The sequence below is a fragment of the Astatotilapia calliptera genome, chromosome 13 (genome assembly GCF_900246225.1).
Source record: "Astatotilapia calliptera chromosome 13, fAstCal1.2, whole genome shotgun sequence".
Taxonomy (NCBI): Eukaryota; Metazoa; Chordata; class Actinopteri; order Cichliformes; family Cichlidae; genus Astatotilapia; species Astatotilapia calliptera.
Genome location: NC_039314.1, coordinates 16,519,578 through 16,542,946, shown reverse-complemented (window position 1 = coordinate 16,542,946; position 23,369 = coordinate 16,519,578). Strand labels below are relative to the sequence as shown.

Sequence of the window (23,369 nt, the reverse complement as noted above, 5' to 3'; positions counted from 1 at the left end):
TATAACAGCTCCATTCACAGTAAGAATCAGGATCTTTTAATCTCACATTTATTTGTCAGCACATACCAAAGCAGATAATGATGGACAAAAAACAATTAAAGGCAGCTTTCATTTTACATTCATACATGTTTTGTCGTGATTCAAAGGGATTTTTTTGATACATCACAAGCTGATTTAAGGTTCAGAGGCAAGACTCCAGCAAACATTAGAGAAATTGTGTTCTCTGTGTTGGAAAAGAAGTTGCAGCCTTGAGATTTGTTCTCTTTGCTTGACTCTGCTTCATGCTTGAATTAGATAAGCCATTCTCTTTTTGTTTGCCTGATATTTGCCTGTTTAAACTGCTGTCTCATTAAATGGAAGCATTCTTCACATCTTCCATAACCCTGTTTTGGTTTTATTGCCCTTGTGTTTCTCTGACTTTACACTGTCCACCTTCCGGATCATTTACGATCGGAGTCATCAGACCCCTTTGGTTGCTGTGCTTGGTTTCTGTCTGCTGCCCCCTGATGAAACTCATTGATTTCTGCAGTTAAGGTTGTTTTTTCCTTTGGCACTGCAGATTGAACCGTTTGAATTCTATCCCCAGCATTTGCTTGTAGACTTTCCACTTTAGGAAGACTTTTTACATTAGATGTAAGAGATGATTCTTTCTCTTGGTCTTTATTGCTATCATTACTTGTATCTTGAATGCTTTTTGCTACTTTGTGCTCAGCTGCAGCATCAGATTTGCTGCTTTCCTTTGGCTCTGTATCAGCATGTTCCTTTCTCTCATTCACAAGTGCTGTATGTGAATTTGATTGAGCAGTCAAACCTGTGGCCTTCTCATCTGTTTCAGAATTAAGATTAACCTTATCCTGAACCTGAATAGCGTTGCCTAGCTCTTGAGTTTTTTCTGATTGTTCAGACTCATGAACAGAGATTTCGCCAACAGACTTATTTGCAAGAGCTGAGGTCAAACTTATTTGCTCACCATGTCCTTGATCACATGCCTCAGATTTGTTCTCAGTATTAACTTGGAGTTTATCATGAAGTTTAACAGAAAGCTCTGTCTGAGCCTTTTCCACTGTAACTGTTGTCATATCCACCTTTTCTGTGCTTTCAGCTTTTTCTTGATGCTCAAGCTCTTCAACAACAAAGCTTTCACCCAATAAATCTTCCTTTTGTGCAACTTTATCTATGCTGTTCTCTTCGTCATTCTCAGCCACTTCAGTCTCCTGTGACCCTTCTTTATTTTTATAACCCTTTTCACTACCTTCATCCTGATCAGGACTCTCTTTACCCCCACCATCACGTCCATTCTCTTCATTTACCACTGATACTTGATTCTGCTGACTGTCAGATATCTGGTCACCTTCTCTCTCTCTCGTATCGTTGCTATCATTCTCTTTCTTACCGCTCCCTCTCTCACTTTTGGAACATCCCTGCTCATTATTTCCCTCTTCTGAGCCTGTATCCTCAAATTCTGACATCTCAATTTCCCTGGTGGTCTCTGTTATGATTTCCTCTACAAACTTGTAGTGGGGCTCTGCTCGCCTGCGTGGGCCTCCCGGTCGGTTATGGCAAGGAAGCGTGTAAATAGGGGACTGATGGTAGATATAGGGCAAAGAGATGTGTGTGTCTGACTCTGTGGACAGCCGAGCCTCCTCACCACAGAGAAGTTTCCTGCAGGACAAGAAAGACAAATCTTATGTTAAGTGTTGGTTGTCTTTTAAATGTCATCAAACACCTGACATTTCACCTAAAGTTTACCAAAGGCTGACCTCATACATGACATAGACACTGTAATGTAATGTTCTCCATCTAGACCCTTAAAAGAACTGTTCTCATTACATTACCAACTGACTGTTGCAGTAACATCATTTCCACAGCACTGCACTGTCATTGATTTCCCGGGACAATGAAGTTAGCTTCAGTCTAGATAAATGCAGGGCTCTTAGTGCCTGATCAAAGCACTATGAGCTGCTTTAATCTAAGAGTCTGAAAAGTGGGATCTATGTGAAAGTCTATGGAGTACATAAATAATCTCTTTCCCATAGAAGACAAAAGTTAGCCACCGTGATAATAATACCTGTAAGACAGTATCTCCACATCCAAAGCCATCTTCACGTTCAACAGATCCTGATATTCCCGCAGATAACCAGACATGTCGAATTTGCAACTAATGAGCTCATTTTCAAGTTCTTTGATTGTGTTCTAGGGCAGAAAAGATAACATTTGTTAAGTGAGCATATAAACAATGCGCACGGCTTAATTATAACATGAAAACCACTTTACCTGATAGTGAATAATTTCCTCCATGTGGCGATCCTCGACGTCATGAAGTTGCTTCTCCAACGCTTCTCTGGTACCTTTAGCGCAATCCAACTCGATGTTTTTGGCCTGCAAGCTCTTCCTGTACTGCTGAATCTCTTGCTGGCTCGCTTTTAAAGCCTTTCTCTTGGTGTCAACTGCCTCCGTTAATCTTGCAATCTGAGATCGGAAAGTTTCTCCTATCTGCTGAATGTCGGACGCGCTGTGACCTTCCAGCTGTGCCCTGATGTCTCGGAGTGCCGCAGTGACGCCAGGGTGTCCAAATTCGTGGTCTTTCACAGTTACTTGCGCTCCCTGGATTTGGTCCAATATCTCTGCTACCTGGGCCTCATGGTTGTTCTTCAGGAAGTGGATTTCATCTACGAGGGACTGCGCTTTCTTGTCCAGGTGTAGTTTAGCCTGATACGCGTCGCTGACGTCCTTCTTCAGGACCATGATTTTACTCTCAGTATCGGATCTGCTACGAACCTCTTGTTCACATTGCCGTCTCAAGGTGGAAAGCTCTTCCTCTAAATTCTGATGCTCAATATCAATCTGATGCTTCTGATGTGCAATTTCCTGAACCAGCTGTCTCATCTTCCTGACTTCTTCTCCATACTCCTCCTCTAAACAAGATGCGGGCTTTGCTTTGCCTCGTATCTCTTCAATTTCTCTCTCCAGCTCGTGGTTCTTGTGTTCCAGCTGGTGCACCTTCTCTATGAATCCCGCCAGCCGATCATTCAAGCCCTGCATCACTTCTTTGTCATTAAACTTTGCATGTACATTTACCGGGTTGGTCCAGTTCGTCCCCCTGATGGCGACACCGCTATCCGGTCGCAAATGTCTAGCTTTTTGTTGTGAATCGAGCTCTTTTGCGATTCTGTGTGCGTTGCAGAGTCTGTTATCCATGCTGTGAATCGTGTCGGCGCTGTAAAGGTGCAGTAAAGAGAGGCTCCACGAGGGTTTTTATAACCGTCGCCATATGCTAGGTATGCAGAATGGAGCTGTCCACGGTGCTGAGAGGGTGTAGCATCAGCTAATACCTGATCAGCGCTTACACCACATTTTAAGCATGTGACGCCGGTAACATGACCATTCAACATCATCAACATCATCATCATCATCATCATCATCATCATCATCAACAACAACATCATAACAATCTGTACAGCGTCGTTGTATGTACCTATTCTCCTATTTTCATAAAGTAATTGGACAGATTCAGATTGGCGTAATTAATTAGTATGAATTTTAGGAATATTTTTAATATTTCCAGCAATTAACTACATAACTACATGTACCTTTCTCCCTACCCTCCACCCTCAAATTCTGTTTTATCTTTTGAGAGGCTTTAGCAGCTGCCTTCTGCTGCCTTCAGCTGCTGATTGTTTGTCTTCAAAGAGTGAGAGACATGTTCGTTTGCACTGAGGTCAGGTAACTAATTCAGCCATTCGACAACATTTCATTTCTTTGCCAGGTAACACCCTTGGATTGCTTTCTCAGTATGTTTTGGGTCATTAGCCATTTGTACTGTGAAGCACTATCCCATTTGGTTTTCATCATTTGACTGAATCTCAGGAGAAAGTGAAGTCTTGCACGCTTCAGAATTCATCCTGTGACGTCTGTCAGCAGTTACATCATGAATAAAGGCCAGTGATGCAGGTCAAGGTTCAAAGTTCTTTATTGTCATCCATCATGGAGAAATAAGACAGGATGAGATGAAGTTACTGAGGTCTCAGTGCTCATAATGATTAGAATAAGTAACGACCTAATTAAAATATAATAAAAGTAATGTCAAGCTAAAAATATATATATAAATGTAATTAAAGAATAATACTAACATAAATAAAACACTTTTAAATGAATAAATGACCTATTAATTCCATTAAAAGTTTATTAAGTCCATTAAAAATACAGAATGCAAATTGTGTGTATTCAGAGGCGTGGCGGTTGGGTACTGTTCAGCAGTCTCACAGCATCTGGGAACAAAAGCTGTTCATCACCCTGGTGGACCTCGACTTGATGCTGCGCAGTGCCTGCTTCTCTGCCACAGTGCAGCTGCAGTTCCACACAGAGATGCAGGCAGTCAGTGTGTTCTCCACAACACACCTGTAGCAGGAACTGAGGGTGTTGGAGTTCAGCCCCACTGCCTAGGGCTTCCTCAAGAAATACAGCAGTCGATGATGTTGTGTTCACGCCAGGTAAGGGTGTTGTTGAGGTGTATTCCCAGGTATTTGAAGCTGGAAACTCCATAACCGCCCCACTGATGTAGAGATAGTTTAATATCTCTCGAATTTAGCAATCATCCCTTAGTTTAGTTGATGTTTAAAATTAGGTTGTTCTCCTTACACCACAGCCCAAGTCTGTCTACCTTCTGCCTGTGGTGATGACGAGCACCAACACTGCTGTGTCACCTGTGAACTTCACTATGAGGTTATTGCCATAGTAAGCTCTGCGGTCATGTTCAGCTGTTGGTAGTGATACCCGACTAAGCCCCAGATGATGAGGTTTTATTTATGAGCCATTTTTTTTCCTTCTCCCTGTTCTGCATTGCTTCAGTAAATGTTGATCTCAGTTTCATATGTCAACAGAATCTGGTTACCTCTGACCTTTTGCTCACCAGTCTATGCATTCTTTAGAAGAACACACCAAAGTGTTGTTCTGGAAACTTAAATGTTCTGATTGCTGACTGAACTCTGATTGAGCTCTGTTCCCTTTTTTCTGCTTCACTTTCACCAGCTGCATATCAGACTGCAATGAGACATCATTCCATGAAAATGGAATCAATTGCAGACCTATTCTCACCTAGTTTCCTATCTCTGCACTTCAATCACGTGATGATTGCTGCTTTTGAAATCCAATGTGGTGCTATACAAAGGCAAAATTGCAATACTTGATACCAGTGCACTCTACTCTGTATAGTCAAATTTAAAAAAAACAAAAAACTTATGCAACTAAAAGCACAAAACAATTATCAATGACGTAGTTTTCGTCTTTCCACTGGAAATTAATGTTGAAATGTCAGCACCATAACGTGGGCATTTTATCTTATAAAACACATGGAGACAGTAAAGACTGAAAAAATATAACACTCAATTTGATGTTAAATACACCAACAAAAGACTCAATATAAAGAATTTATGTGCTTTTATTTGATATCAGAACTGATGCACTGAAAAAATATGTCTGACCTATAACTAGAGATGTTAGCGTTTAATAGCAATAGTCAGACCATCCCCCACAGTGAGCATGCTCAGTTCAATCCTCTGGTCCTTGTGTAGCTTCTTATTGAGCGCATCTAGACCTTGTGAGGTCAAGTCACTGGGAGCAGGATTCACAACCTTTCCATTCCACAGCACCTTCAAATACAACAACAACAGAGCTGTAAAAACATGCTGCACACCTCCCCATTGTCAACACTGCAGCATGACTTCCCTAACAGAGTTTAATTGTGCTTCTGTGAAGTGGACTTACATTGTCAATTGCAATAATGCCCCCTTTTCGTATCAGCTCTAGAGACTTTTCATAGTATCTGTCATAGTTAAATTTATCAGCATCGATGAACACAAAGTCAAATGTCCCAGCTTCTCCAGCTGCTATCAGTTCATCTGGTGAAACAGAGATATAAATATATGTATTTATGGTTTAATTGCTTGTTTTTAAAGAAAGAAACAGACACAGATTTATGAAAGTGTTTACCCAGTGTCTTCATAGCGATTTGATGCCGAACATCTATCTTGTTTTCGACTCCCGCCTATGGAAAACGTTAAATAGCAGTAATTGAGAAAATCTGCAGGGATTTTTAAAGTGAGTGTTTGCAAAAGCTAAAAAAGGTATTGATTTTCCTGCTCAGCCGTGCCTTCTAATGTGACACACTTTCCTGAACAGACACCTTTTTACTGTCCAGACCACGGTGTTTTGTGAAGATGTACTGACAGTCTGAATGTACAGCATGCTGTCTTCTGCACAATTTAGCTCTGACAGAAGCAACAATCAGTTTTACTTAACTTGCAAAATGCCACATTGTGGTGTTGTGCAAGTGTCTTGTGCTGTTCTTACCTCTTTAAAAAAGGGTTTGGCAATGTCTATGTAGGTGCTTTCTATTTCACAGGCAACCACACGTCCACTTTCTGGCATGGCCAAAGCCATATTCAGTGCATTGTACCCAGTGTACATCCCTGCATAATAATTTGAAGGAGAATCACTTTAGACTTGGATCTTCAGCATAACATGGATAACAGATAATACACCATCGAGGACCTGAATCTACAAACAGTTCAATATCTGTCAAATGTAACTTTGCTGCCTTTTAAAAAGACTGAATTTGTAACATTTGATTTCCTCTGGTTAAAATTCCCAGTCACTGATTTAAATTTACAAAGTCTGAAAAACCCCAAACAAATCACTATATTCAAGATGATCAAAATAAGTAAATCTTTATTTAGTCAAAAGATGTGATTTAGTTGTGCGACTAAGCTGGTTGAAAAAAATCGGACAGCAAAGTTCAAGACAAAAAAATCATTTTCAGACAAAAAAAATCAAGCAAGCATTAAATTATAATAAGTTGGAAGAATACTTAGAATGTCTTTATTATTATATTAATAATATTAATAATATTATTATTATTATGGGATCAGCACTTTGATACTAATTAGTACATTCAGCATTGGTATAATTATGAAATAGTTTAATTCCACAGTAGTTTTTGTTGCCTTTTAAAATGGCCTTTCTTTTTCTTTTTGGTCTCACTCACCGATTTCAATAGCTTTAGTGGCATTAATCAGCCTAATGAGATTTGCCATCAGTTGGGCTTGATCACTGGCAACCATCATTGTACTCCACTGGTCTTCAAGGGTTCTCTGAATTGAAAATATAAAGCAATTTAATATCCAGGTGACTAACCAGAAGAAGAAAAAACATAAAGTTTCAATACTTGACATTTATCATCAGTTTTTGGAACTTTACTAGAAGGATGAAAGTCAGTTCTTCCTAAATATATTGCTTCATTTGCTGTTTAAAAAAAAAAAAAAGAAAAAAAAAAGATAACAGCAGAGTGTGCTTTCGAGCACAACTGTCCAAAGACACCAGATGTCAATCCAGCCGAACAACTGTGACATAACTGAAAAATATCCGATGGCTATAGCGCATGTTTCAGTTCATTCAAACAAGCCATTCAGTAGATCTTCATACATCAATTTGAGCATTATCATTGCGGAAGAGAGCATACCATAAGGGCTGAAATGTTTCATAACTGGATAAAGGTGGTAACTTCAGACAGCTTCATGTTGGCTTTGTCTCTGAGATAGTATACCCAGGCTCCATCAGCACACTACCACACATATAATGGTTTAGCTTTTCCTTTCATGCGTTACCTGTCTGTATATAATGTCTGACTAACATAATAGACAACACGCTCATTGTGTTGTTAAACTGCATGAAACTAAGGTTGCATGCAGTTTGGTAAGGTTTTGTTGCACTATGCTGCCCTCTAGTGATCAAAGCTATTACTGCTTCAATCCTGTGTTAATTATCTTCTTTGTCTTCCTCCACTTGTATTGCCCTTGTTTAAATATAAGTATCAATAGATAAAAAGTTGACTCAAACAGAAACTACACTAAAGCAGGAAATACATTTTATTCTAAGCAGGTACTTTTAAAAAAATATTCTGTTGTTGAATCAGATGGCAGTGAGACCTAAAGTTTGGGTGCCCCAACTTCAAAGACACAATCATCTTTAGTTTTTTAGCCTGGAGCATAAAATGACCACCCGCCCTACACCTGACCTAAATAACCTGCTGGTGGCCTCAGCATGTAAATTAATGCTGGCAAAGCACGACTGCGCATGTTAAGTGAAAGGTGTTCAAGAGAATCCTGATCAATCCATTTGCCATATCCATTTATTTATCCTCGAGGGTGACACTGGGTGAGAGGCCGGGCCAAACCAGGACAGGTCGTAAAGAGACAGGCAGCCATAGACATTCACAAACACACATATGGGAAATTTAGAGTCACCACCTGATCTACTATTTATGCTTTTAAACTCTGGAAACAAAATTGCATTAACTGCAATTTAAAAACAACACGGTGAAGGTAACAAGAGAGGTTTTGGTTGGTTTCATCTTACTGAAAAAAGTCACGTATTTCTTGCTAAGATAAGTGGCAAATGTTACAGTAGAAACATCATGAAATTAGTGATGAAGTTATCATCCAGTCTTTATGCTCGTCTGGTTACCTTACCAGTCTGAGTTTGGTGAGGACCGGGTGCTCCCTCAGTGAGTTGTTAGCTACATACTGAAGCACGGGATCAACATTCTCTATACCATGGATTTTCCCAGTAAAGGCAGATTTTCCCACACCTGACCAACAAAATATGAAACAGATGGAGATAACAGAGATATCCAAGAAACTGCAACCACACATCCTTACTTAAGTCATCGCATACCTGTTAGTATGAGAGCGAGTCCAACACAGAAAAGCACTTTAATCTCTGCAGCCATTATCTTACTGCTGTGGGCTCTCGTAAAGAAACACAGGGCAGCTTCTTTGTTTGAATCTACCAGTTCTCACTGTGTCAGGCCTTTTTGTGCCAGCCTGTATTTGTTTTGGTTAACCTTTAAGAGGGTTTCGCTCAACGTATTGATTTGTAATGATATTGCAAAAGATAGCACAAGGTTGATGCATTTAGGAAAACACACGATGGAATGAAACTCAGAAAACAAAGCATAAGATGGACAACTATCTTTTAAATATATTTTTTAATAACTTGCATTTATTTCTTTATTTTATTTAGTTATTTAACAAATCTTTCTTAATGATTTTGAGATTTACCCGTGGTTGACAGCGAGTCCTCTAAAAATAGTACAGAAAGACTGTTGTATTTATAGTTTCCATCTATTAATCTGCACTTTATTACTGTGTAATAAACAATGCGAACAACTATTCGAAACTTGAATCTTTAATTCCCCCTTATCCCCTTGTGTTAATTTATGTGCTAAAACAATTGAATAAAAACAACTAGCGGCCACCGTAAGAGGAAGAGTAACATCCTATGTTTTGCCACTTTAACAAAACGGCTTTATTCCCAAGCAAGATGCAGATTTGCAAAGCTGTAATATATGTAAGGTATCAAAATCACGACTTTCAGTTTCATATAGCCATCAAAAATCAGCCATTTCATTTATTTCTGACAGCTATCTCTAAGATTTCATATCCGTTTATTGGGAAGATATGTGATCTGACACTTAATAATCCTTCATTGAGATTCAAGCGCATTTTCTTATTGTTTTCTAGCCTGCATTGCTGCCTCCTAGTGGTAGGCTGGCTAAAGAGGCTTTCTTTTTTGTTTTCGTTTGTAGTGTACTGAATGCATGTACTGGTACTGCCCTGCTTAATCCGACAGGCATTTGGGTATGTTGAGCACCACAACAGAGACATTAACAAAAATAATGAGAAAGTTAAGACCAAATGTTAAAGTTATTGTGATGTGGGAAAAAAATGTGGCTCCTCTGAAACTTGATCTATATTCTAACCTTGTTGAAAGGTATGCATGAGCTGAACCTTATCGAACCACAGAAATTCCACTTTTACTGTCCTAATATTTTTATATCTTGGAAGATATCATGGAAGAAGTGCAGTTTAAAGGGTGGCTGAGCAAGTCAGCAATTATGGCTACAGTATTTCAGCTGAGGTCATCCAGACCATCTGCAGTGTTTATTCAAGGGCAGTTGTCCAACAAAACCAAGCCAGTATGTGCAACCCAGGGGCAAGAAGTCAAAAAGTGGTGAAATAAATAAAGAATGAAGTTAGGGCGAAAACCTATTTATGTAACTTTGGACAGCAGAATCAACACTTTTATCGTTTTAAAAATGACTCATAAGTGAAGTACATTCAGGAGTTTAGCAGTTTTACTTTCACAGGCTCACTTGTTCTCATGTTACCAGTGGGTTATTTGTAAATTTGTTAATGTTGGTGTATTTTAGATAGATATTATAATTGATATTAATTGACATTAGCTGTCTTTGTCTCCTCAGCATGTACTGTGTACACATCACTACTAATTTAGTTACACAGCTACATAGAGAGTGATCATTATAGGTTAAAAAAAACCCACACACATCAGTAACAGTGACAAAGCCCAGGAGAGGATGCTCTAGTTATAAAAAAAAAAAAAAAAATCAATGGTGAAATTGGAACCTAAGCAAAGTCTAGCAAATCATCAAACCCATGTTCAGTCAAGGCTGAGCTCACATATAGCACTGAGGAAATAGCCAACACAGGGCCACACGCTCAGTATGATATTGTCAAATTACAATCAGAAACACCGAAGACTTATTTAGGCAACAGTAACAGTAATGACAGAGTTGCATGTGCATATTTCCTCTGGGACATTTGATAAAAGGTTGGTACTGACAGTAGTCAACAATTGTGTGGCGGATACAAGCAAGTTGTAGAGTCATCTGGGTCACTTTCACACCTCCACTTTCCTGATCTCTCCTGTCCAAATACTCCAATTTTAGGATGATGACAGATACCTGGCATCCTTGGCAGAGATTTCAATGAACCAATCTTGACAAGTGACTCCATACCTTTGCTATGCTGCTATTGATGTAGGCTGCTGGGAAGTTTTACAATCCGGAGCAGTACCTATACACAATGACGACTCTCCAGAAGTCCAAAAAGAGCAAATTTTAACCTTGTCACAAAAAATCCAAACAATACATGACGTGGTCTTCTGCTGCTGTAGGCCATCTGCCTCAAGCTTTAACATGCTGTGCATCAAGAGATGCTCTTCTGGTTACTTTGGGTGTAATGAGTGGTTATTTGAGTTGCTGTTGCCTTCCTATCAATAGAATAGGCCTAAAACTATTCTGATAAAGCTTGCAGTTAAAGCTGAATGCGAACCATCTCTTTCATAAGCTTCTACAGGGAGAGGTGCCCGGGAGACCTCCAGTGATGAGCTGATGGCCCTTTCATGTACTCTTCTCTCTTTAATTCCCAGTACATTTGCTGTATACGTCAATATTGCATGCCATTAACTTTTTCTCTTCTTACTCATGCAGTTTGTGCTTTTTCTTATGTTCTCTTGTTCTGTGTGCTTTTGTGCTTTTGTGCAGGTACCTCTGGATTTGAAACTGCATGTTTTCTTCTTTGGTTGCAGGCCTCGCCAACCTGTCCAGTGTTTATTGTTTACTTGCTGTTTGCTGCTCCACCTTTTGTTCTCCACTCATTCTTTGAATTGAACCGCTGAATGCACAGTAGCTCAGAAAGCACAGCAGAACTGACTGCAGAAAAATATCATTCATTTTGTCATTTGGGACTATTACATTAAGACGGACTTGAAAAAAGAAAAACTGAACCTACAAGCTTTGCAGGGAGTTTATTCTTTTTAATGTTTTGCATCTTTGTTGAGCTTATCTGTAAAGCAGGTAAAGTTTAACGAGCAGTGTTTCATAGAGCAAGTGCGACGGAGCGTGTTCAGAAAACACGCTTTCAGATCGTCTCGTCTTACAACTTCAAAACAGGAACAGGGAAGACAGTAGCCAGGAATGTTCAAAAAGGAATTTTGGGGATGTGAGTGGGATGCAAGGTCTCTCCAAGGACACAGAGCTTCCTCTGTCTATTCCCTAATTAAGAATGCACAGATACAAACAAAAACATGCCGCAGACAAGAACGCATCACTTAAATGAGCCATGACACAAACTGTCTCTGAAAAATGTTTGAGTTGTGATGGGGAAAGGAAGAGGATGTCTCAGAGTGTGCGCACAGCTCTGCTAAAGTCCTCTTGGTGAAAATGAGATGCCGTGTTTTTCCACCATCCTCTCCCGCTCCCTCTCTCCCGCTGCTTCAGGCCTCTGCTTATGTGACGCTAATTGTTTCTGCTACTTGTGCCAAGTACCTACTCTTCCTCAGCACATTCTACAGACAGGTCCTGGTCCCTTAGCTGCTTTTTGTGTCTGTTTAAGGAATGAAAAAATGTGTGCTGCCATCTGCAGCGTGCACACCACTGTTCCTCCTCCCGGCCGTGACTGTCATGGTGCCACAATGGTACACATTCACATACTCTCTCAGAGGTAGGAAAAAATATGTGGTAAAGAAGCAAGAAAACAAAACTGACACGTACAACTGCTAATATGAAACAAAATAATTCAAGAGGTTCCTGTTTTGATGCATTTAGCGTTCGGGAAGGAAGATGCCGTGTGCCGCGTGAAAAGCCTTTTAAATTTTGCAGACCATGCAGAGAAGATATAGTAGATTTACAAACCGTCCCATATATGTGCTACTCACTACTATAGATTTTAACAGAAGCCTGCACAAAAATCTATGCCAATTTTAGGACTGTGACCCCATATGAGTTCACTCTAACTAGATAATCGAGTTAGAGTACTTTAAAGTTCAGTACTTTAAAACAGCCAGCAAGTGGCAATGTTGTTTAGCTTATCCACATTTTTGTCTGTGCACAAGCTAAAAACAAGCTTACCACACAAAGAGGCAGGCCTTCAGTCCTCTGTATGGGAAGGATATCACTTTCCTCTTGTTGAATTGACCTGTGACACCATCAGAGAGTGCAAGGACGCCACATATTGACACTCTTGTAAAGCCACATGGGTGTTATGTCATTCGTGTGTTTATCTCAGGAAGACTGCTTCACTGATGCACTCAAGCAGCCGGAGTCAGTTTGGCACCATCTCAGCAGTCAGATAAGTGCGCATGAATATTAAGTGATGCTAATCACAATGGAGAGACCAACGTCTAGACGACTGACAGACATTTCTCAGCATTCAACCGGCGTGCTCAGATTTGTCCCGTGTTTGACAGCAGCATCGCCCAACATGACAAGTCTGTTTAAAGCTTCCAGAAGAGGCTCACACACGTGCCCGTGCACCAGCACGCACGATTAGAGACGCATTGACACTGATTTTACTCAAACTGGGCCAATGTGTGTGCAAGACCTTAGGTAGTGTTTCTCGGCACACGTGCACACAAAGAGCGTCAGTTTATATAGGCCACTCAAGGGGATTGCAGAATGTAGATGAGGATGTTGGAAAATATTCTCAAGACCTGCTTTTCCATCATGGAAATATTTATTTGTCGTTTCTGTATTAAAATACGGTGTATTTTACAGCGAGAATGTTGAGGATAAGCCATCCAGTTCATTATCATCCTCTCTTTGTGCATTCGAGCTATACAGAACAAAACAGTGGATCTGCTTCTGTGGAAAAAAAAAAAAAAAAGGGGGGGGGGGGGGGACAGAAATGAATAGCAGGTGTGGTTGTTTGACTTTCAAATCATCTAGGCATCTATTCTATTAACCTGCCGTGTAAATAAATGCAGAATTCAATTTCCATGGAGTCACGCATTAACTTGACAGTCCTCAAGAAGATCAAACAGGCTGCTTGGGGGCACGTGAGCCACAGTGAAGAAAATCTTGGGTATACGAAAGGTGTTGACACCTTGAGCAAGCCACAAAAAGAGACAAATGTCATATTCTTGGTTACAATTACCGGATGAACTTCTGGTTTTAAGCCAGCAGGTATTCTAGCTATCCTGTATACAGTGGAGCTCCTTCTGCAACACCTCACTGTGGCTGTCAGTCTGCAGTGTCAGAGGACACTTGCTCTTTTTAGCTCTTCTGAATACTAATATTTTAAAGGCCCATTTTCTCTTTCATAATATACTTCCTCCAACATTATGTGTGTCAACAAAGACAAACTGTGTCCATGCCTTTGCTTCCTGTTCTTCACTACATCCTCCCTTCCTATTAGTCTCACGCTCATCTGACTGCCCTGTCCCATTGTGACTGCACTTGAGGCGCTAATGATAATGTTATAACCCAGACCAATTTTCCATGGCGATCATACTCAGTTAATTGAGCTGATTATAAGCTCTCTGTCTGAGATGACCCCTCCAGACTTGGAAAAACTGAACAGAGAGAGAAGTGCAGATGGAGGGATGAAAGGTTTCTTCAGGCATTCCATCACAGCGCAATAGACACATGGGATATGACTGTTTGGAGGCATGAGCTGAGGCATATGTGAGTGTGTGTGTCTCTGTGTGTGTATCCATTAAAAAAATCCTTGTGTGGGGGGTGTTGGGAGATGGCATGCAGGGAGAGCAAGCCTTCAGGGAGGTGTAAAGGAGGAGAGGAGTGGGACAGTGACTGAGGAAGAGGGTTGTGGGGGGGGACTGGGCTCGAGGTTCGAAATCACAACACAGCCTGTGTAATAGACACGGACACACACCACATCTGAAGTTAATCCAATCAGGGAAAAGCACAGCGCTCCCATACGCCTAAGACACACAAACATAAGGTCAAGAGCAACTTGTATTAACGCAGCGATGTCAGGGAGAAGTGGTGTAGATAATTGACTTTCAGCAATGTTTAAAAGGGTTAGAGAGAGACGGAGAAATTAAGTAATGCAGTGGTTTTTTTAGGTAGAGTCAAGCAGATGTGAAAGGAAGGCCATATTAGTCATTATTTTATCAGCAGGTTGATGAGAAAAATTCCCAATTTGACTATTTTTCCATTTAGCTGTTATAGGTTTGCAAAAGTAGTGCTTCATTTTCTCTTCATTAGTGATTAATACATCCCAATTTCCAGCTGAAAGTTATTAGTATTTAGTCCTCTGACTCTTTGGAAAAGGCACAAACAGCATCTAATGTCAGATTTCATAAACTTAATGTCCAAAAATGTCAGATTATTTTGTTTGAATTCTTGTGGCTTTTGTCCAGTTGAGTTTGTGTTTTAACATTTGAAACTCTTGATTTTTATTTTTTTGTATTTTTGGAATTTATAAAAACGGGGAGTTAGTTTTAAATGAAAAAAGATCATCAGAGTTATATGAAAAAAAAGAAATGTTACCTTCTTGCGATATAATATAAGTAGTATAAATGCAGTAAATTTATGGTGTAATTTTTACACACACACGATAAAAAATTAACTTTGTAAAACAAATACTATTTTAAAGACCATGAGCTCGCAGTCATTGTTTTGAAAAATTTACAGCTGAATGTCTGCATCTTTCTTTACGTTAGTAAAAATAGTTAAATTAGCATTATTCAGCATTTGAGTGGGTTCAATTATCCATGCTGTTTTTGGCTGAAGATCTTTTGGTTCATCCAGTGCTGCAGTCTATAAGTATAATCTACTTGCCTCTGTATAACTCTGCTGCATTACATACAGTGCTGCTTTGTGTATACAAACCATGTGTGTAAATGCTTGCTTGGAATATAACAATAAGGGACAAGCATGCAGGGCTCTGCTGAGAATCGTACTGTTTTATTTACAGTAAAACAGGACACACTAATAAAAGACACAGAGCACGGTGCTGTAATATCTGGGGATGAAAAGCAAATGTGCTTTTGAGCGCCAAGTATACTGGTCCTTTTCATAGGCGACTTGGTTCCACCCATGATCGAATGCAACATTCTAAAAGGACTATTTACTCTTTTCATTTCCTCTTGTGTATAACAGACGAAGGAGCGTGTGGCTTGCTGTATGAAAACAGGACCTGGCCTAATGTTGCATGAAGACCATGGTGAATTCATATTGATGGGAAAGCAGCCTCTGAAGCCCAGCAGCCATGATTTTTTCATAAGCCACCGGGAACAAGAAGTCAGTCAGCTGACAGGTGCTAACTCCACCAATTGTGCCGTGGATAAGAGATGGGACATGGAGAAAAGGGGGAGAGAAAGAGAGAAAGCAAAGGCAACAACTGGCTCCTCTTTTCTAAAGCACTTTTGTGTGCAGAATGTGTACGTGCTGCGTTGTGTGTGCTCCGTGCACCCTGTTCCCTTCTATAGCTGGAGAGGATTTTACGGAGGAGACTGTGTAAACACCAGAATGCATGTCAAATATGATGAGTCTTGATAGCTGTAAAACATACCCAAGGACTGCTCCTCACTTATTATCTACAACCAGAGCCCTGGAGCTATGTCTGCATCCTTCTGCCTTCCCTCCACGCATGTCGCGCCACAAGTCCCTCTCTGGAAAGCATTGATTATTTTGGCATGAGCCAGGGAGAAAGAGAGGTGTGATTTCTTTTGTGTTTCCTCAAGAAAAAAAATCAGCAAAAATAAATATTTTTGTGAGCATGGTGCAGCCACAAGAAAAATATGAGCACATTGGGGAAGAAATAAAGATGATGGATTTGCTAGCTGACGTGAGCAGCATGCTTGTGTGTGTGTGTGTGTTTGAGCGCCGCAGAGTTTTGGCTGCTACAGTCAGTGCATTGTTTTCATTCGTGTGCATGTCGTTTTTGAACTGTACATCCAGAATAGTATTATCTGTATGTAATTGTGCGCCTCTGTTTGCAATGTCTCTGCTCTATGTGTGTGTGTGTGTGTAAAAAGAGGCAGAAAGACTGCTTGCTGAAGAGAGCGACCAAAGCTGCAGGCACTGTGAGGCTCCAGGGAACCACTTGAGATTGCAGGCAGAGGGACTGATAAGGCAGCTAGCCATTCATCAGGCCAAATGAAGGCAGTAAAGTTGACTGGAGGGACCCAGGCATCGCCCCAGGATGGCTGTCGGGCCTCATAGTAGAGACCTGTGACTAACACATGAAAGCAGGCATGCATGCATGTACATACGCACACAAGTAGCCCAAGAATGGTGAAGGAAGGCAGGATGAATGGACTGGGAGGAGGAATAGGATCCTGGACTCAGGAGAGGAAGGGGGTAGAAGTATAATAAACCTCCAGGAGCAGAAGCCCCATCTCCGCAGAGCTACACCCAGCAACTGCAGCTCCTGTTTGGGGCATGCGTGGCCCTTTCCACTCAGAAAACATCTATCAGACTGATATTACTGTAATCCAGAGGTGATACATTAGCTCGGGTGCTAGGGGGGCAGTGTGTGCTGGTGATGGATACCTCTGGAGTTCCCTGGTGTTGTCACAGGGGCCTCTAAGACAGAGCTCTGCTGCGGCAGCTCAGCTCAACACAGCTAATGCTTTCCTGCTTTATGTCATAGTTTGAATTTATTCCACTGTAATAGTCTTTGTATTTTATTCTTAATCACACCACCCAGAGGATGGAGACATATTTCCACAATAGGAAGTACTGCAAAGTTGCACACTTATGAAAGCAATACATTACTTAAGCACTTAGGCCAGCCAAAGAAGCTACTTTAGAGTGTTGCTGGTGTGTTTATAAGACTATATTAGTGTCTCACTGGTGCTTTGATAGAGCTTGTACCATCAATTTGCACAAAGACTCTATCTTTGCTTACATAAATCCCACCTCAGGGTTATTATGAATCTGATTTATTTGCTCCTCTTATGTTTATTATTGTGCTTTATAGTTTATATTCTGTGTTAAACACCATCAATAGGACTGCAGAGCATGTGTGCCTCATCCTGCAAGGGATAAAAATGGTTTATGGAGCAGTGAGTGCCAATAAACAGCCAGCCACAGCCTTTTGGATGTACATCTTTAATGTTTTATCCATGATGAATTCAATAGCTTAGCGCAGGTTCAAGGCCAAATGGTAAGCGTTGACAGGACTTCCCAAAGGCAGCTACGCTCTGCAGCAAGAGGAGATTGAGCTGTTTGCATGAGCAGGGATCTGGTTGTATTTTTTGTTTCTCCTGGCTGCGTATGCACCTGCCAAATGGCCAGAGTAAAGCAACTCAAGGGCCAAGCTGAACATACATGGTTGGAAGGTGAACCGGCCACCTTCCCGTCTGTATTTTGTGTTCTGATCTGGTGGTCTGGACACAGTCATTCTGATGTTATCTTGGACCAATGGAGAGGTGTGGTGTGGTGTGCAAAGTGAAGGCCGCATACAAGATCTGTCTCAGACAAAATGAAAAACAGACAGTTCACCAAGGACAGAGAACACATTGCTGTTATCACCAGTATAGTTACAGACCTTACAGCATTCTCTGACAGCCAATAATAGGAAAATAGAGGCAACTAGTGAGTTTTCTTTTAATAAATCACCGCCAATTCTATCACAATATCAAGCACTGGAAATGTATGACTGGACTGTTTTCCTTAAATATGTGCCTCACTAAATGCTGTTGAAACCAGTCTAACACATAATTATAGTTCCAGATTACAATAAATAGTGAAATTACAGTGTAGAGAGTGCAAGCGCAATCGCGTGAATCATAAAAAACACAAAAAAGCAATCTGAGTCAAAATCTCTTTTCAGCCGTTTACCACACTGCACTATCCGGCCTGCCTTTTCACTTCAGCGTGTTTATTGCTTCAAGGCCAGGTGAGAACGATCAGCTCCGTTCTAATTCACAGACCCACATTTCACAAAGTTTTTATGCCAGGTGTAAATGAGAGAATGTGTGGATTTCCTCGTGTTTCCACCCTGGCGCCTGTCTCTGCTGTGAGTGAGTCTTTGATAGCTGTTGCACTGTGAGACAGACAGGCCTGTGCCAAGACGATGGCATCAAAAAGCTGACGATTGACAGCTACTGACAGCCATCTTCCTCCTAAACACACTTCAGGTCCCCTGCGCTTCCTCTCTCTCCCCCCCTTTCTCTCCTCTCTCTGTCTGTCTTTTTTCTTTCTGTCGGGGGAAATTGAGGAGACGCAGAGATAAAGAGAGCGATGTCGTAAACTGGCACCTGTCATCATGTTTTGTTTTGGTCAGGGCACTGAGAACATTCGTAAAGTTTTAAAAGACATTTTGAAGGATTTAGCACTTCCACAGTTACCATTTGAATCTCCAGGTGATGGTTTATATGTATTTTTTTTTTCTTTTTAAGATAAGCTCAAGCATAAGTGACGTTAAAACAAAAATATATGTGTGTCTGCAAATTCTAATGAGCTCAAAGGCTGACAATTATCCACGTGAACAATCAGACAGAAATTAATTTTTGACATTAACTTGGCTAAATATGCTAAGACAAAGTATTTACTGCAGATACTTAACCCTCTTAGTTTTGTTTTCCGAGACGTGCCGCATCAATGTGAAATGCTGTCACGGAGACCGAGATGCCTGACATGAAACACAAAGAACGTGAGATATTTGCCAGGCAGATATGAGCACGCGTGCACACACTCGCACACAAAAGCGAGGCGTTCATGCAAGCAGCGCGCATTTAAATGAATGCCTGTATCATGCACGCACCTGAATTTCTCAGGTTGTTGCTGTGTTTCATCAGCTTCAGTTTGAGCCAGTGTTTCTTCGCCATGTTCAACCAGCGGAGGCATTATCTCCTGACACACGTATCCTCCTCTAAATGATTTATCTTCATCTTCTGCAAGTCACCTAATCAAAACTGAAAGAAGAGAGCTTAATGCCATTCAGAGATCCCAATGCTTTCAACTGCATTTACTGTCATTATGAAAATGAATGGCGGCAGCTGAGAACTCAGATGTTCTTTCACGTCATGACGAAGGATCTCTTAATGGGTCTTATGATCTTTGCCTTTGCTGCCTTTGACTGAAGGCCTTGGCTGGGGACTCGACTAATCACGTTACACATCTCACACATTACATTCGGTATCTGTATCAACACTGCGCCTTCTTTTCTCGCCCGCTGTATGTGTCACCAGCATATGTGTTGCTCATCGAGATCATTAGTGCATACTGAAAAGAGAAAAGACAGAAGGGACATATAAAGTTTCACCTGACTTGAAGTCGGTGGTCTCTTTGTGCAGTGACAGAACATTGGCTCTGAGGAGTCTAACAAGACGGGAACTGTCAAATTTCTCATTGGACAAAGGGTCTTTCTGCTCTGGAAATCTGGCACAGATGCTCACAAATGTTGCTGTGTTGTTATATGTCAGCACTGCACAAACAACAAAGTGGCAAAGAAAAGTGGAGGGACCAACTTTTTTCAAGTTATTTGCGAGAATTATCTTCAAGATGCTTGCTTTGTCTGCAAAATAAGTACAGCAAAGCAAGAAAAATTATTTCTGTATGAGCTCAGTGTGACACATAATTAGCTTTTGAGGTCGTCATGTGTTTGTTGAGGGGAGGTGTTGATGTTCTTTTGCACAACTTGTCTTTGGGTTGTCACCGCTGTAGTAACTCCTGCGCAGTGGAACTTTATTTAGAGACTTTTTTTTATTTATTTTTTTTGAAAGAACCTATCACCAGCTGTATTTTTCAGAGTTATCTTCCAGATGTGCCATTATAAGCATGGGATGACATCTCCATCTCACCCCTAATCCACAGCCTTCTGCTGGGCGTGTTTGCTTAGGTTTTATACATGTTTACAGAGAATGTAATTACCTCTCTTAGACATGCAGCTGTTAGAAAAACTGATTTTTATGGATCACGGCCATTGCCAAAAAATGTAAGCTCCCTCAGCTTAATCTGTCAATTATTAAATCATAATTACATTTTCTTTAAAGCCATTAGTTACAGAGGTTTAACAATCCCTTTGTGTCAGGCCAATAACTTTTCTGATGCTCTTTTTTTAACAAAAAAAAAAAAAAAAAGAAATCATCATTTAAATCTTAATGATGTGTCTGAATTCTTCCCCCAATTTAGCTAACACAGTGCAGAGATGATTCATGGCAGATGAAGGCATGATTTATAATTAGATTATAGCTTGATGGAGTAGAATTTATTAATGATGATGAAGACACATACACAAAGCCTTTAATGCATTTTCCTCCACAGTGTCCCCTTTCCCTCGGACTTCATTGGCACATTGCTCACTCATCTATAGTCAGATGCTCGGTCCTGTTACCAATTTGTGGTAACACATTCTTACAAGAAATTATGCACAAGCACGGAGAGGCCAGCCTTTAAGTGATAGCCACAATACGCATTTGCCTTTAAAACTTAAAGGGGGAGTTTAATTTATTGAGGGTGTCACATGGCAGGAATGAGTAATTATTCCCAACACCCCTGTGGACCCCAGTGGTTAATGTATTCCAGGGCCCTAAGGGGAGCTGTCAGCAAGAGGACGTCATCTCAGCTGCTTTACTCGCTGACCATGTTGGAAGGTTCAGGATTTGAGATTCACTCTGTACAACCACAAATCATTCTCTGAGGGTATGATTTTTTCCCCCGTGATCCTCGTCCCTTGGTCTTAGTTTCTGCAGCTCTGCAAATATGCTTGCTAAAGTTTCTTAGATATACTATTCAAACTTTCTTGAGAGGAACAAAAATTGCTACATGGTTTCACGCCCCCAGTGTTAAAGAGAGGCAACTGGAGAAGTCATAGCAGTTTTGCTTTTAAGCACCTGCTTTTCCAGAAAAGGAAACTGTTATGGATTTGTTGCTGGTTTTGAAGTCTGAACCATCAAACATTTGTCTTTATCACTTGAGAAGACTATTGTTGTGTTGACTTCCTGTATACTGTTTAGTGTGACGTTCTGGCAAGTAGTCATTTCTTGTCTCAGCAGCTGTTGACAATAACTTATCAAAAAGCAGAATACAAAGTCTCCCTTTGATCTCAGCATTGTTCGGGGACATGGTCAGTAACTGGGTCAAAGTGTGTTCACAAATAGGTCTGCTTTTCTTGTAACCCACTTCGTGGACTTTAAGGGTGCACTTCAGTGCAAATGTTCAGTAGTTATTTGTAGTTGCTTTTGTTGGTTGTGGTTTGGCCACTCCAAAGAAATAATAGTTTAAATAAAAAGTCATTTAGCACATGCTGCCAAAGCAGCTTCAGCACACCCGGGTATAGATCCTCCAAATCTTTGGACTCTTCAGGTGAGATGTAACACCATTCTTCCAAAAGAGAATCCCTCTGATGATGGTGAACACATGTTGGTATTTATGGTCTGTGACCATTTGCACTCTGCTGCCATCTACAAAACTACTTTGCAGCATCAAGACAGACTCTGCTACTATCAGTCTGCTGTCATTTTGCCATTGAATAGGATCAAGTTGGCAATTACGCATAATTTTCTTTGTAATATTCCAGCAATTAACTGTGATAAATTTGCCAAAATTGCAAATCTGTTGAAAGTCTACATACATAGACTTTCACATTTAAGAAAAGTTCTCATATATACTGCTTATGTCCAGCCAGAACACAGTAGAAACATAAATTCAGAAATTACTCCACAAATAGTGGTGTAGTTGCTGCAGGATGGCAATTTAGCTGCAAAATGAAACGGGATGTCAGCAACCTTGTTTCTGTATAGGAATATAACCAGAACCCAACCTGCTTGCAACCAGTTGAGTCGAGTCACCTATTGCAAAGAGATGTGTGGCAGATGAGTTGGCTCATTAGCACAGACTGATTGATGGCAGCGTATGAGAAATATGCCTGCATTTATAAATTAGATGCCAATTATTTGCAAATCTTCGCCAATCTGTCTGACAGTGACTGCAGTCAATCCAAGTCTGGCTGTAATTGTTTCCCACCAAGTGATCTGTGCAATCGTCTGAGAGTGTTGTACACTCTGGGCGTCCATTGCAACTACATGCAATCAGAAAAAAAAATGCAATCACTGAGCAACCATCAATTTTTCTTAGTAGCAAGGAGGTTGCTATCCTACTTTTACTCTAGCTACGTTTCTTCATAATGTCCTAAACAGCAAAACACAGCCTGTTTTCCCTTTAATTTCTGAATTATCTGTATATTTGTAAATTATCAGTAGAAATACCTGACAGACAAAAGTACATATTTTAGGTACAGAGTCAGGTGTACAGACATGTCTTTAATATGTATTCTTCATCTGCACAAGAAACAAATCATCTGTTACCCATGGCCACAACCCTAATTTAAGTGAAACTACTTGAAACAGTCGTAAATTGACACAAAAAACCCCCATAATGAGTAAAGGTAAGGACTAGTACAATAAATACATTTCTGTAGATCGCCTTCCGTCATGGGCTGCTTTTATTTCTATTCACACGGTTTGAGCATGGTTTCTGTTATTATCTTTTGGATCCTCAAGCCATCATGAGTTGACACAATTCGGAAAGTGTCTGGGGCATTTGTTCCTGAACACTATAAAACAGCTTTCATAGGGTTCAAGCAAAGTGTGACTTTTATTTCTAGCTTTCACAATACCCATGAGTTTAGCTCAAAGACAAATAAGAGGCCTTGCTCTTTTAAATAGCACTGATAACAACTTTGCCTTTTGCATCCATGACAAATGCAAAAGGCTATTGATTCCGTCTCACCCTGCGTTTCGGTGACTTACGCCTCCCT

At 40.6% G+C, this 23,369-nt stretch overlaps 2 protein-coding genes across 2 annotated transcripts; both read right to left on the bottom strand.

Moving 5' to 3' along the window:
• Positions 1 to 32: 32 nt before the first annotated feature.
• On the bottom strand, positions 33 to 3,410 carry LOC113034793 (alpha-internexin). The gene is made up of 3 exons (XM_026189826.1): positions 2,275 to 3,410; positions 2,069 to 2,193; positions 33 to 1,662 (listed from the first exon to the last, which is right to left on the bottom strand). Exons 1-3 carry the CDS (start codon positions 3,196 to 3,198, stop codon positions 441 to 443), a joined length of 2,271 nt encoding a protein of 756 aa, XP_026045611.1. The 5' UTR covers positions 3,199 to 3,410; the 3' UTR covers positions 33 to 440.
• Positions 3,411 to 5,419: 2,009 nt separating this feature from the next.
• comtd1 (catechol-O-methyltransferase domain containing 1) lies at positions 5,420 to 8,856 on the bottom strand. The gene is made up of 7 exons (XM_026191206.1): positions 8,731 to 8,856; positions 8,526 to 8,644; positions 7,043 to 7,148; positions 6,349 to 6,467; positions 5,989 to 6,043; positions 5,764 to 5,897; positions 5,420 to 5,648 (listed from the first exon to the last, which is right to left on the bottom strand). The coding sequence occupies exons 1-7, from the start codon at positions 8,783 to 8,785 to the stop codon at positions 5,496 to 5,498; spliced, it is 741 nt and encodes a 246-aa protein (XP_026046991.1). The 5' UTR covers positions 8,786 to 8,856; the 3' UTR covers positions 5,420 to 5,495.
• Positions 8,857 to 23,369: the final 14,513 nt, after the last annotated feature.